The 12,986-nt window shown below is 35.7% G+C and overlaps 1 protein-coding gene across 1 annotated transcript; it reads left to right on the forward strand.

Moving 5' to 3' along the window:
* The first annotated feature begins 5,766 nt into the window (after positions 1-5,766).
* On the forward strand, positions 5,767-9,624 carry LOC110094520 (F-box protein AFR). The gene is made up of 2 exons (XM_020819763.2): positions 5,767-6,399; positions 9,020-9,624. Exons 1-2 carry the CDS (start codon positions 5,798-5,800, stop codon positions 9,489-9,491), a joined length of 1,074 nt encoding a protein of 357 aa, XP_020675422.1. The 5' UTR covers positions 5,767-5,797; the 3' UTR covers positions 9,492-9,624.
* Positions 9,625-12,986: the final 3,362 nt, after the last annotated feature.

The following is a 12,986-nucleotide window of genomic DNA, read 5'->3' on the forward strand; positions in this document are numbered from 1 at the left end:
GAATATATAAATAATAAAACCGCATAATATGAAAGCCAATAAAATAGTATAATAGAAAATAAGTAAATCAGCGTACATGTGTCAATTCGATAAAACAATTATTGTATCAGTACTATCAATTAGTAAGGAAATTATATAAAGTGATAAAATTAAAGTACAATAAAAATTGTCGAAATCATATCAATATAGTAAATTCTTATAACTATATACACATATTATCCAATATGTCACATGCTTAGTATATTCAATATTAGTATAATGAATCACCAACATCAAACAATATTAGTGTCAATATTAAAAACAATAAAACCATTGACAAGTGTAGTAAAATAATACTATAACAATAAACGTGTATAGTAATGATAAATTTATATAGTATTAGGAATAATGCTTCAATAACATGTATTTCCAAAAGTCACACTAAATAAGTAATTTAGAAGTCCTAATTTAAGCGATATTTTTTCAGTATTGTATTAGTATCAGTAAACCATTAGCTCGATAAACAGAGTCGTCACTCTTTGTCCGCCGACATAGTAATCATCTCCTTATAACTCTCAATTAGTGTATCACATAAATCAGTCAAGGATAACACCAAATTACATTTAAAGGAAAGCCCATCATCCTTTATAGGTCAATCAATCCTCAGCCAACATCAGTGAAAAATCAATTATTACTTATTTCCCCCCACACATATTATTATCATAGTATTATAATAGTAATAGTGACTAGCTAGATGTTACTCAACTATATATTCACACTCATTTTCAATATATTGTAGTAAATAAAGCATAGTTATGTTTAATTCAACAAAATATTCTAATGACAAATAATAAAAAATCCTACTTAGCAAAAGTTTACATTTAAAAAATTAACTAAATTATCAGAGATCATATATAACAACATTTTGAAACTTTAGTTGAACTAAAACACTATTTTTATTTGTTAAAATAAAATTTTGAATTGATAAGAATGATTTTTACCTATTGTTACTGTGAATAAGAGTGTAAGTACTCCTCGTCTCTTTTGGGCTCGTTAGAGTATTAGCTAGGATTCCTCCTAACTACTATTCTACTATCTCCTTAAGATTCCATAATTTTAACCACCATATGTCTATATTATGGCAAGACTAAATTTTAAAATTAGTAATTATTCTTCTACTACAGTGTCAAGGCTCTATATCACATTAGATTTTAAAGTTTATGCATGACCTATATATAAACAAATGAAGCTTGGAGGAATTAAAAACAACTTAAGTAATATATGAAGATCAAACATACTCTATGCAATTCATGGCTTTTAAATAATTACTAATTCGCTACACATGGAGACAAAATTATACAACAAAAATATTTTTATTTTACTGATAAATACAAAACAAACTTCAAAACAAAATACATGATAGAAGAAAGGTTAAAAGTGACACAGATCCAAAGTATAAATTTATTCTCACTCCTCCAATTTGATCAACACTAATGCAAGCCACCAAACAAGTACATAAGAGCCTATTCCTCACTAGAGTAGCCTCTCCCACTCATTCACACACACACAACTCCCTAAGGTGCCAACATCTTTACATGACTGCTAAGGTATTTTTAATATTTTTATAAAATAATTGAACTGGCACTGCGGCGTTAGCTTGGTGCCTATGTGGTGCTGCTAGATCGGTGCATCGATTCACCATTCATCACATTAGTTCATCAATCAATCTATCTCCCATTACGACATTGGGTCATTTAGCGTTGTGGTGCTTCTTGGCTAGCGCCTCGATGCTAAGCTATCCCGCAAATGTTTTGAGGCCCTCTGCTGCAGTGCTGAAGTGGTAGTGATATGGCACTATGGAGATATATGGTGCTACTTTTGTGGCGTTACGGTGTTTCTTAAATTTTAATGATTTTTAATCCATTTCATGGACAAGAATATAAGGGTTAAAAACACAAATATCATAAAATATGAAATATAAACTCACTAAATTTTTTCTTATCACATATGAGTTTAACTTATCATGTTGCTATGCTATATAAAGTATAAATTTTGTTCTATTATAGGTTAGAATAAAATGTAAACCTTCTGCATTCTTGCTTATTGTAATTAGAAGTTGTGAATTAAATAATGTTATAAAGATAGGTTGGCCTAGTGAGTTCTATATTCTAAATGTTTAAAATATTTCAAAAAAAAAAAAAAGGAATGATCTTGCTAACTAGGTTGATTATGATAGGGAGCATGAGTTGTGGGTCGTAAGGAATTTACCTTGTTTTGTAAGTATAAAATTTATTTAGGTATTTTATTGAAATCACTGTCTTCTGATCTATTATTTTGGATCTTTAAATAAATGAAAATTTGAAGAAGAGTTGGTAAAACTTTTATGTATATTTTATCTTTTTTTATTTTTTTATTTTTTGACCATTAGATAGCTTTGGTAGTGAAATATGAAATTGGGTTTGAGAAGTATGTAGTTAAGGTAGGTTAAATTCCTCCTTTAGCTCCTTAGGCATTATATGTGCAAAACCAACTGATGAAATTTTAATATAAACCAGTCAAAATATTCAAGGGAATTATATCTACTACATATAAAAAATTACAAGAAATATAAAAATCAGTAAAATGAAAGATATTGCATTTTTATCAATTTCAGGGGAGAAAAATAAGCAAAACATTAAATAATTGAAATCAAAAGTAGTAGGGTTACCTATCTTGATCAGAACACTTATCCCAATTGGAGTAACAAAATATATCAGTATGATCCCTACTTTCTCTCTCCTCTTTCTTTCCTTCTATATCTTTCTCTCTCTTCTCTCTCAACCAAACAAGGAAAATGAGGTGAGATGGGGCTATAGTGTGAGGTTTTGATGAATTGGAATATAATTTCATATCCAACGTCGTAACGCTCCAGATTCAGCACCATAGTGAGAAAGTACCTGCAAGGAATGTTAGAACTAAACAGAGAAGGAGCAGGTGAGGAAGACGATGGATTAAGTCATTTTCTCATTGCACACATTTGTTTGCTACAGTACTTCTATTTATCATCTATTGATAATAGAAAGCAATCATTAGAGCACATGGAAGCCGAGAGCCATGTGAGTAGTTTTCTGCAGCAGGTAGTGGAGGTATGATGTGTTGCAGGACTATGTTAACATCTCCCCTCAAGCTGATGGGGACGGAGTGACCTGAAGCTTGGAGCAAAGAGCAGTAAACCGTAGACGAGGGAGAGCTTTAGTAAAAATATCAGCAATTTAATCTTGAGAATTTATATGAAGAATAGTAAGAGTGGCTGATTTGATGCAATCACGAAGGAAATGATAGTCCACTTCTATATGTTTGGTGCGAGCATGAAAAACTGGATTGTGTGCAAGGGCAATAGCAGAAACGTTGTCACAGTAAAGAGAGGTAGGTGTATCAACACTAAATTTAAAATCAGCCAGTAGTCGACGAATCCAAATAATGTCTGTGGTGGCTGTTGACAAAGCTCGATATTCGGCTTCCGTAGAGGATTTCGCCACAGTTGGCTGCTTCTTGACGCACCAAGAAAGAAGAGTATCCCCAAGATATAGACAATAGCCTGTAGTTGACTTCCGATCGGACGGGTCACCAGCCCAGTCTGAATCAACATAAGCTTGTAGAATAGAGGAATGACCGGAGATGGGTAAGCCAAGATCAACGGTTCCTTTAATATACCGAAGGAGGTGTTAATTTGAGAGCACTAAAATGTTGGTACAGCGGACAATGCATAGACTGGCATAACTTGTTAACGGCAAAGGCAATGTCCAGTCGTGTAATCGTCAAGTATTGTAAGGAGCCAACTAGATGCCGGAAGAATTCAGGATTTTCAAACACAGAGAGAGAAGTTTCGTCCAAACTCAATTTTGCGGGAAACGGTGTGAGGACCGAATTGAAATTAGCCATACTAGCTCTTTGTAAAATATCGAGCGCATATTTGGTTTGATGTAGGTGATTGCCGGTAGGAGTAGACACTGCTTGAATGCCTAAGAAGTAAGATAGATTGCCCAAGTTGCGGAGCTGAAATTGGTGCTGTATATGAAGCAAAAGCTTAGCAATAAGAGTTGAATTGTTGCTAGTCACTAATATATCATCGACATATATTAAAAAATATATGAGATGCGAATTGTGATTATACACAAGGAGAGAAGGATCGGCGTCACTGTGCAGAAAACCCCAAGACTGTAGATGTGTAGTTAATTTGGCAAACCATTGTCGAGGAGACTGCTTAAGCCTGTAGATTGCTTTATGTAGGCGACATACAAAATCAGGATAGTTAGGGTCCTTAAAACCCGGCGGTTGATGCATATATACCACTTCGTTTAGATCCCCATGAAGAAAATCTTTTGACACATCTAATTGAAGGATGGACCATTCTCGGATAACCGCAGTGGTGATAAACAGGCAAATAGTAGGTAACTTTGCAACGGGACTAAACGTCTCTGTATAATCAATGCCATACTCTTGTCGATAGCCTTGGGCTACTAGACGAGCTTTATGACGAGTGATTGTGCCGTCAGAATTCCTCTTGATTTTGTAAATCCATTTACACCCAATGATAATTTGAGACTTCGGCGGCTGAACCAATTCCCAAGTACCGTCAAGATATCCTTCAAAGGAGTTGGCACGAAACACCTTTAAGATCTGCGACTTCCAGGTTAGGTGGTTTTCTGGAGTAAGCTGAATGGTAATGACGTTCTTGATCGTGGACATAAAAAATTTCAGCTGAGGCGGTATGAGAACTGTGCCGAGAACCTGTGCCGATTCAGTGGTACTCGACGCCGAGGATGAAGAACTGCCGGATTCCATAGTGCCGCTGCGGAAAGATTAGCCGCGAGGCTTACAGCAGCTCTGATACCATGAGAAAGTACATGGAAGGAATGTTAGAACTAAACAGAGAAGGAGAAGGTGAGGAAGACGATGGATTAAGTCATTTTCTCATTGCACACATTTGTTTGCTACAGTATTTATATTTATCATCTATTGATAACAGAAAGCAATCATTAGAGCACATGGAAGCCGAGAGCCATGTGAGTAGTTTTCTGCAGCAGGTAGTGGAGGTATGATGTGTTGCCGGACTATGTTAACACAAAGTGCTCCATCAAATTCCATAAATCTGAGAGCTCAATGCCAAGGTGTGACCCAGCCAAATTTTCGGGAATTAAGAAAAAATAATTTTAGGGTTATCACAATATTTTTCTTATTCATAAACTAAAATACTTTTTGATATTGGGATATATAACTAAATTAAATTGCCATTACGTTAGTATTAATTCTTACATAATTAGTTTGCCTATCATTAGTGGCAAAGTCTTAAGATTTCTTAAATTTAAGATAATTTAACCTATTTTGCATCCAATAAGATGACCATAAGTTGGTCTAGTTGGCTATCCTTATTAGGTGGCATCCTAAGACTTGCTCAACTTTTTTGAAAGTTCGAGTATAATCCCCATTGTAATCCCTTATTGTACTACACATATGTTGATGTAATTATCCTAATTTTAGTATAAAACCCTATCTTAGATTTATATTTGAGGTATATATATATATATATAAACTAAGGTTTTATTTGAGACAACATTTTTACTGCTTTCTAAAACGCCCGCCCGCCCGCCGACGCAACCGTCCAACAAGAATGATATCTGCAGCCTTTATCGTGCTCGTCCCCACTCCACTCACCACTCCCACTCCACGACAACAACTGTGTCCACTGCTCTCTCTCTATCTCTCTCTATCTCTCCTTTCCCTCTCCTCTATAAATCCCCGCCCTAATTCTCCAACCAGACAAACCCACTGAACCAAAATGAGCCCCAATTTCTCTGCTCCGCCTCTCATCCCCGGCCTACCTGAAGAACTCGCCGTGCACTGTCTCCTCCACTTGCCTTTCCCTTACCACTCCCTTGCCCGCTCCGTCTCCTCCCCATGGAATCGCGCCCTCTCGAGCTCCGCCTTTCTCAGCTCCAAATCCCTCCTTGCCCACCTCTTCGTCTTCGCCTTCGACCCCTCTAATCTGGGCTCTCAATGGCAATCGCTTGACCCTCGCTCCCTCCGATGGTTCCACCTTCCCTCGATGCCCTCGCCTCCTGACTCCGGTAGCACCCCGGCTTGTCCCCCGGCCTTTGCCTTTGCCTCTATTCCACGCTCCGGCGAGCTCTTTGTTCTCGGTGGACTCCGATCTGACACCCACACCCCTTTGCGGTCTGTCATGATGTACCGCGCCGGGACCAACTCGTGGTCTGTGGCGGAGCCGATGATCAAACCGCGGGCCTTCTTCTCCGCTGGGGCTATTGATGGACGAGGAATACTCGCCGTGGGCGGAGACGGTGGGACAGATAGCGTGGAGAGGTGGGAGCCCGGAGGGCGGTGGCGGCCAGCGGCGGGCATGGGATTGGAAGGAATCGGGAGGTACTTTTTCTTGGAATTCGAATTTTTTTTCTTTTAATTTTTTTAATTGGCATTTGCATTTGTCGTTTGCATAATTAATAGATATTATTTTACTTTTTTTTTTAATTTGAACAAATTTCCTGCTAACGAACTCAAATCAAATTTGGTTAGAATTTTGTATAAGAAATCGTTCAACAAAGGCAGTGAGGCAGTAATCGTCCTTGCTTCTTTAAAGTTTTATATTTTTTTTTTGTAAAGACATTTAGCTCAAATATTTTATTAACAATATGTTTGACTAAAAAATAATTATAAATTTTATATCAGTTATAAATTGTATGGGCATATGATAAAATTTTTTTTTGGGCATATGATCAAATATAAATCTAAATTGCAGCAAGAATAAGAGAAATCTTAAAGGATTTTGTGTGTCATATATCTTAAAATTATATGTCTGAGAATTTTTATTTCTTTTAATTGGATTTTCATATATACCACAAAACTATTGTATATTTATATAATTGATATTTAAATTTTCATATTTATTTACATAGTGATCAAAATTTTAAATTATATAAAAAATATCATTAATATAAATTTTGTTTATATATATATAATTCAATTATTTTTTTTTTCATGTTATTATTGCCTCACATCAAAATTTCCTATCCACCACAAATTTTGGAATCCTCATTAATAATAATTTAGTGGCACACTTACCTAATGATAATCATCCACTATTCTTTGAACGGTCCAGGTTAAATTAATTATTTTTCTAAAATCCATTTAATTTTATTATTTCAATTCAAATATTCAAATTAGATTGGACGGTTAGACTTGGGTGATCTAATTAATGATGTGTCCCTATTGATTAAAATTTACTGTTGTGGCTTTTTGACTTTTATAAGTGCTTGTCTTCTTTACACATTTGGATGTCACTAGGATTTCAACATTTGGCTTAACCCGAAAAGTTTGAGTTTGGGTCAAGTAGTTTGAAAAATTCGTCAGGTTTGGATTTTATATTGCAACCCGATTGTATTTTCGGGTCAGATTTGGGTCAACCTGAAAACTCAAAAGTAACATAAGTCAATCCGAAAGCACAATATTTCTCGTTGTCTTGTTTGTGCTCGCGCATTGCACTCACGACCTCACGCATCGAGTTTGCTCGCTCGTGCATTGCATCCGCTCACTTGCACTCGAGTTAGCGGGTTGAGTCATGTTGATCAAATTCGGGTCGGGTCAGGTTCAGATTCAGACTTATAACACGTTTATCAAATCGGGAATAGTTCGAGTCAAAAGAGTTAAAGCCTGGTTAACTTCATATTGTACCTAAAGTTAACTCGAAAACTCATTTTGACATCCGTAACCGTGCAACTCTTTAAATATTGCAAAAAGGAAAGATTTGACTCTTCTTCATCTATTTTCATCCTCCATTAGTTTTCTCTAGACCTTTCATTTTCATTGTGATGTTAAGTTATATTCTATCTTTAATTTACCCACCCTTATTTAAAAAGAGCTGAAATTAACATAAATTAAGCGAAAGGGGCGATTAGGAGATATTTTAAAAAAAAAATAAAAAAACGTAAAAAATGTATTTTTTAACAAAACCAAAAAAAATATTTTATGTTTTAACTAGAAAATATAGAAAATAATTGGATTCTACGGTAGAAATCGCGGTCCACCTGTGGAGTCACGGGGAATGGCATATAATTAAAATAATTTAATTTACTATTTAATACTATTTGTTTCGGTGCTATAAATAGCATCAAACTTAGAGACAATAGTGCATTATGCTTTATCCCCTAAAGTCGGCATTATTTATATCACCGGAATGAAAAGTATTGAATAGTAAAATTATATTATTTTAATATATCGGATTACACTTGATATCATGGGCTGTGAGCTGGGAGAAAAAAGGGCTTCAGTCTCTACAGTAAAATGCAATTATTTTTTTTATTTTTTCATAGAAAATGCAAAATATCTTTTCAGTTTTCTTAAGACGCCTATTTTTATTTATTTTCTGATATTTTTGCTCTTTTTAAATTATTTTTTAGTCAAGCCTTTTTAATTTTAATTTATATTAATTTAAGCTTTCTTTTTTAATTTGTCCAAAAATAGATTAGGATATTTTTATTATAATGAATTTTAAAAAATGTTTGATGTTATTTTAAAATAAATATAATACATTAATAATTAATTTAAAATTAAATAAAATGGAAATATATTTTGACTTTTTTATAACAGGAAAAGAGAGAAAGTGGAAATACTAAATTCAAAAAAAATAAGTAGATTTGGAAATTTGATGCAAATTTTGGTTAGATTTGTCTTTTAATTGTTAATTAAATTGTTAATTTTACTTTAAATGGAAAATTAATTAATTATTTATATATTATATATATTTTTTAAAACTCATTTAAAAATTTTAATTTTTTTAATCAAATTTTAGCCATATTAATTAAAATGATTTCTAAAATATTTATATTTATATTTAAATGAGTGATTAAAAAAAATATTCTTAAAAAATTAACTATTAAAATATGGTTAAAAGTTTAATTATGATAAATTTTAAGGTATGTATATAAAAGTTTAATTAGGATATCTAACCCAAATTTTGTATGCTCATACATATAATTAATCCAAACAGGTACGACGCGGCGGTGATGGGTTCGAGGATGTATGTAACGGAGGGCTGGCGGTGGCCGTTCAGCTTCACGCCGCGGGCGGCGGTCTACGACGGTAAGAGAGACGAGTGGGAGGAAATGCGGGAGGGGATGAGGGAAGGATGGACGGGCTCGAGCGCCGTCGCCATGGGAAGGCTCTTCGTCGTCTCAGAATTCGGCGACGCTCGTGTGAAGGTCTACGACGAGGACAAAGATGACTGGGATGCGGTGGACGGAGGCGGCGTTCCGTCTGAAATCCGGCGGCCGTTCACCGTCAGTGGGTCGGAGGAGGGGACGATTTATGTGGTGGGGAAAGGGCTAGATGTTGCGGTGGGAGAGATTATTGCGCTAAGGAAGGAGGAGGGAAATGGATGGAAGGTGGAATGGAAGGTGGTGAAGGGGCCGCCGGCGTTTCGTATGTTGTCTCCTTGCTGTTCGTTGATACTATATGCATAGAAATTAATTGGGTTGATCTGCTCTCCTTTTACCATTATAATTATGTATAAAATTTTGGAAGAAGTTATTTTACTCTATACTTTTGTAAAGAAATTTTTGTGTATCATTTGAAATTAATAATTTATTGATATTTGATTCATTTTGTTAATGTTGGATATCAATACAATGTATGCAACCACTAACTTCTCCTCAATTCTAATTCTACTCGATTTTATTTGGGACAGTTTTTTTATTGCTTTCTAAAATAATTTTTAATTTATTTATTTTTAATTTAAAAAAAATTGTGCTAAAAATTTATTTTAAGAAACATTAAAAAAATCATTCTAAATAAAACATAAGTCCAAACATAACTTCACCAATTAGATCACAATATATAGTGCTCTAAAGCCCGGACGAGGAGCTTTACCGTAAACCTTATTTTCAATAATTGAACGATTTTCAAATGAGCTCTGAACACTGTTTGATCAAAAGTGATCAAGGTCAGAATAAGTTTTGAGCAATGCTCAAAGTTAATAATATGATTTTCTAATGACTTTTTAGGTTTAAGGTTTAATGTGCAAATATATAACAACATCAAAGACAAAAATTTTACCTAATAAATAACATCACTAATCTTCAATGACAATCATTGTGTAGCTAAAGATTAAGGCTTCATTTGGGACGACTTTCTTACTGCTTCTTAAAACAATTTTTTAGTATAAAAAATTTATTTGTTGTACTAGAAAGCTTCTTTATGAAGCAGTAAGAAAACCATCTCAAATGAAGCTTAAGATAAAAATATTGAAAACACCCTAGTTGGCGGAGAAGAAGATGAAGATGGAACATAACGAATGAAGAAACATAAAGGAATTGTATTATTCATTTCCATCAGGTACAGAGGCGATATAAATAGAAACTCAAACATGTAACCTGATATAGAGGAATAACATAAGTAAAGCAGTGCCACAATATTGGTTCACTAACATGCCCCTTCAAAATGAGCATTCATTGGATGAATGTTCATTTTGTTACAAAGTGCAATGAATCTGGCTTGATTTAGTAAAAATATATGCAATATGATTAATTGAGCTAAGATGAATGATTGATATGTTCCCCGAGTAGAGATGCTCGCTAATGAAGTGATGGTCAATCTCAATATGTTTTGTTCTTGCATGGAAGATCGGATTGTGAGTAAGAGCGATGGCAGAGGTGTTATCACAATGAATGGTAGTTGGTGAAGTTTGATGAATTTGAAGTTCCTCGACGAGACGACGAAGCCAAAGAATGTCCGAGATGGTGGTAGAGAGTGTGCAATATTCTACTTCGGTGGATGATTTTGCTACTGTGGATTATTTCTTGGAAGACCAAGAAATGATATTATGACCAAGAAATGTATAAAGTGCGAAGCTGAAGATCTCCGCGAGTGATGGTTAGACCAAAGTGTGAGGTACCTTTGATGTAGCGTAGTAAACATTTGAGAGATTGAAAGTCCATGATGGTGGGGTTGTGCATATGTTGGCATATGGAGTTGATGGTGAATGCAATGTCGGGTCGTGTGATTGATAGATATTATAGAGAGCCAGCTAGCTTGCGGTAAAGGTGAGGGTCCGAGTATAAAAGATCAAAGGTAGTTTGATACTTTGGTTTGGGAGTGATCGGTATTGGAGCAGGTTTGCTGTCGGGGAATCCGACCTTCTCAAGCAAGTTGTGAGTGTAGTGTTGTTACTTTAGGAGAAACCCGTTTGCAATTTTGGTTACTTGAATTCCCAAGAATAGAGAGACATCACCCATTTTCTTGAGCTTGAAATTTCAATGCAAGTGAGTGAGTAGGCGGTTGATAGTGTTGTTATCGTTACCTGTAAGAAGAATATCATCAACATAGACTAGAAAGCATAATTGAATGTTTTTGCATTGGTATAGGAGAAGGGAGGGATCAGAGCGATTAAACCAGAAACCAAATTGAAGTAGGAAGTGTGTAAGCTTTAGGAACCATTATCGCGGAGCCTGTTTAAGTCTGTAAAAAGATTATGAAGCTTGCATATGTGATTGGGTAGTTGAGAGTCGATGAATTCGAGTGGTTTCCGCATGTAGACGTCTTCAGAGAGATTGCCGTGGAGAAATGCATTTGAGACGTCCAGTTGCTGAATAGACCAGTTGCGATGGAGAGCTAGAGTGAGTAGAATACCTATGGTCAATATTTTGGTGAATGGACTGAATGTCTCGTTGTAGTTGATGCCAAACTATTGCGCGAAACCTTGAGCCACCAATCTTGCTTTGTATTTGTCCACTTGTCTTGATGGAAGCGTTTTTATTTTGTACATCCATTTGCAACCAAGTACTAGTTTGTTGATAGGCTGAGGTACTAAGGACCAGGTTCCTTGTTGTTGTAACGCGAGAAATTTGGCAGACATAGCCGAGCGCCAGTGCTAATGTTTGACAGCCTGTGAGTAGGTTGTTGGAGCTGTCAAAGAGGAGGATATTGCTAACAGCTTGGGTTTTGTGATACCCAATTTTAGTCGAGTTGTCATGGGGTGTGTTGAGGCTAATTGATGAGGTTGAGTGGATGAGCCAGATGTTGAATAGGTGGTGTTGGATGGAGAATCAGGTGTAGAGGTGGGACTAGCTGAGGGAGGAGAGATGACAGGAATAGGATTAGTGGGAATGGAAGGATTTGAAGGGTGTGTTGACGGGATGAATTGAGGTGTATCGGTGGACGAACGAACATAAGATTGTCTTTAGCAAGTATACAGTGGGTTGGTGAGAGTGGAATGTGGACCAGAAGAAGTGGAGAGATAGATAAGTTAGTGGGAACAGGGACTGAAGCCCCTATGAAATCCAAGATTTCCTAATTACACTCTTTTAAATACATCATGGGCTAACATTCTGATGGAAATTCGAAATTCTAAATATCTCAAGTGAGCGAAGCCCCTACGAAATCTAATGGGCGAAGATCAGTCTCGATACTATAACTTTTATCAGCGACCACCATTTGTCATTGGACTTCTACTTGGGACTCACCTGGTAACTAACTATTGCCGGACTTCTACCTGACCATCGACTGTAACTAGACTTTCGCCTAGCCATCAACTATTGTCGGATTCCTTCCTTATAGCTGTCGGACTTTCGCTCTGCGACCATCAGACTTCTACCAGACCACTAACATTCACATGAAGCTCAACTCACTTCCCAAACTTTAGTAATCCGACCGTCTTTAAATTGAGACACGATCTTTGTAATCTATTCAAATACTAGTAGAATAATTTCAACTTGACATGGCCCAGTGGTAATCGACGCAAGTGCACATCAAAGAATGTTTGCAGTTACCACAAAAACATAAACCCGCATTCAGACTCCTTCATTCCAAACAAGATCTATCATATATGTATACCACTTATCTCATTGAGGCATTATCACAAACATTCCATGTGAAAACCAATTACATTTCTCACTCAATTCATTTTATTTCAAACTGCATCCAATCAAATGGAACAGATATAATCAACTTTGAGATACTAC

This window comes from Dendrobium catenatum, unplaced genomic scaffold (assembly GCF_001605985.2).
Source record: "Dendrobium catenatum unplaced genomic scaffold, ASM160598v2 fragScaff_scaffold_1076, whole genome shotgun sequence".
NCBI lineage: Eukaryota > Viridiplantae > Streptophyta > Magnoliopsida > Asparagales > Orchidaceae > Dendrobium > Dendrobium catenatum.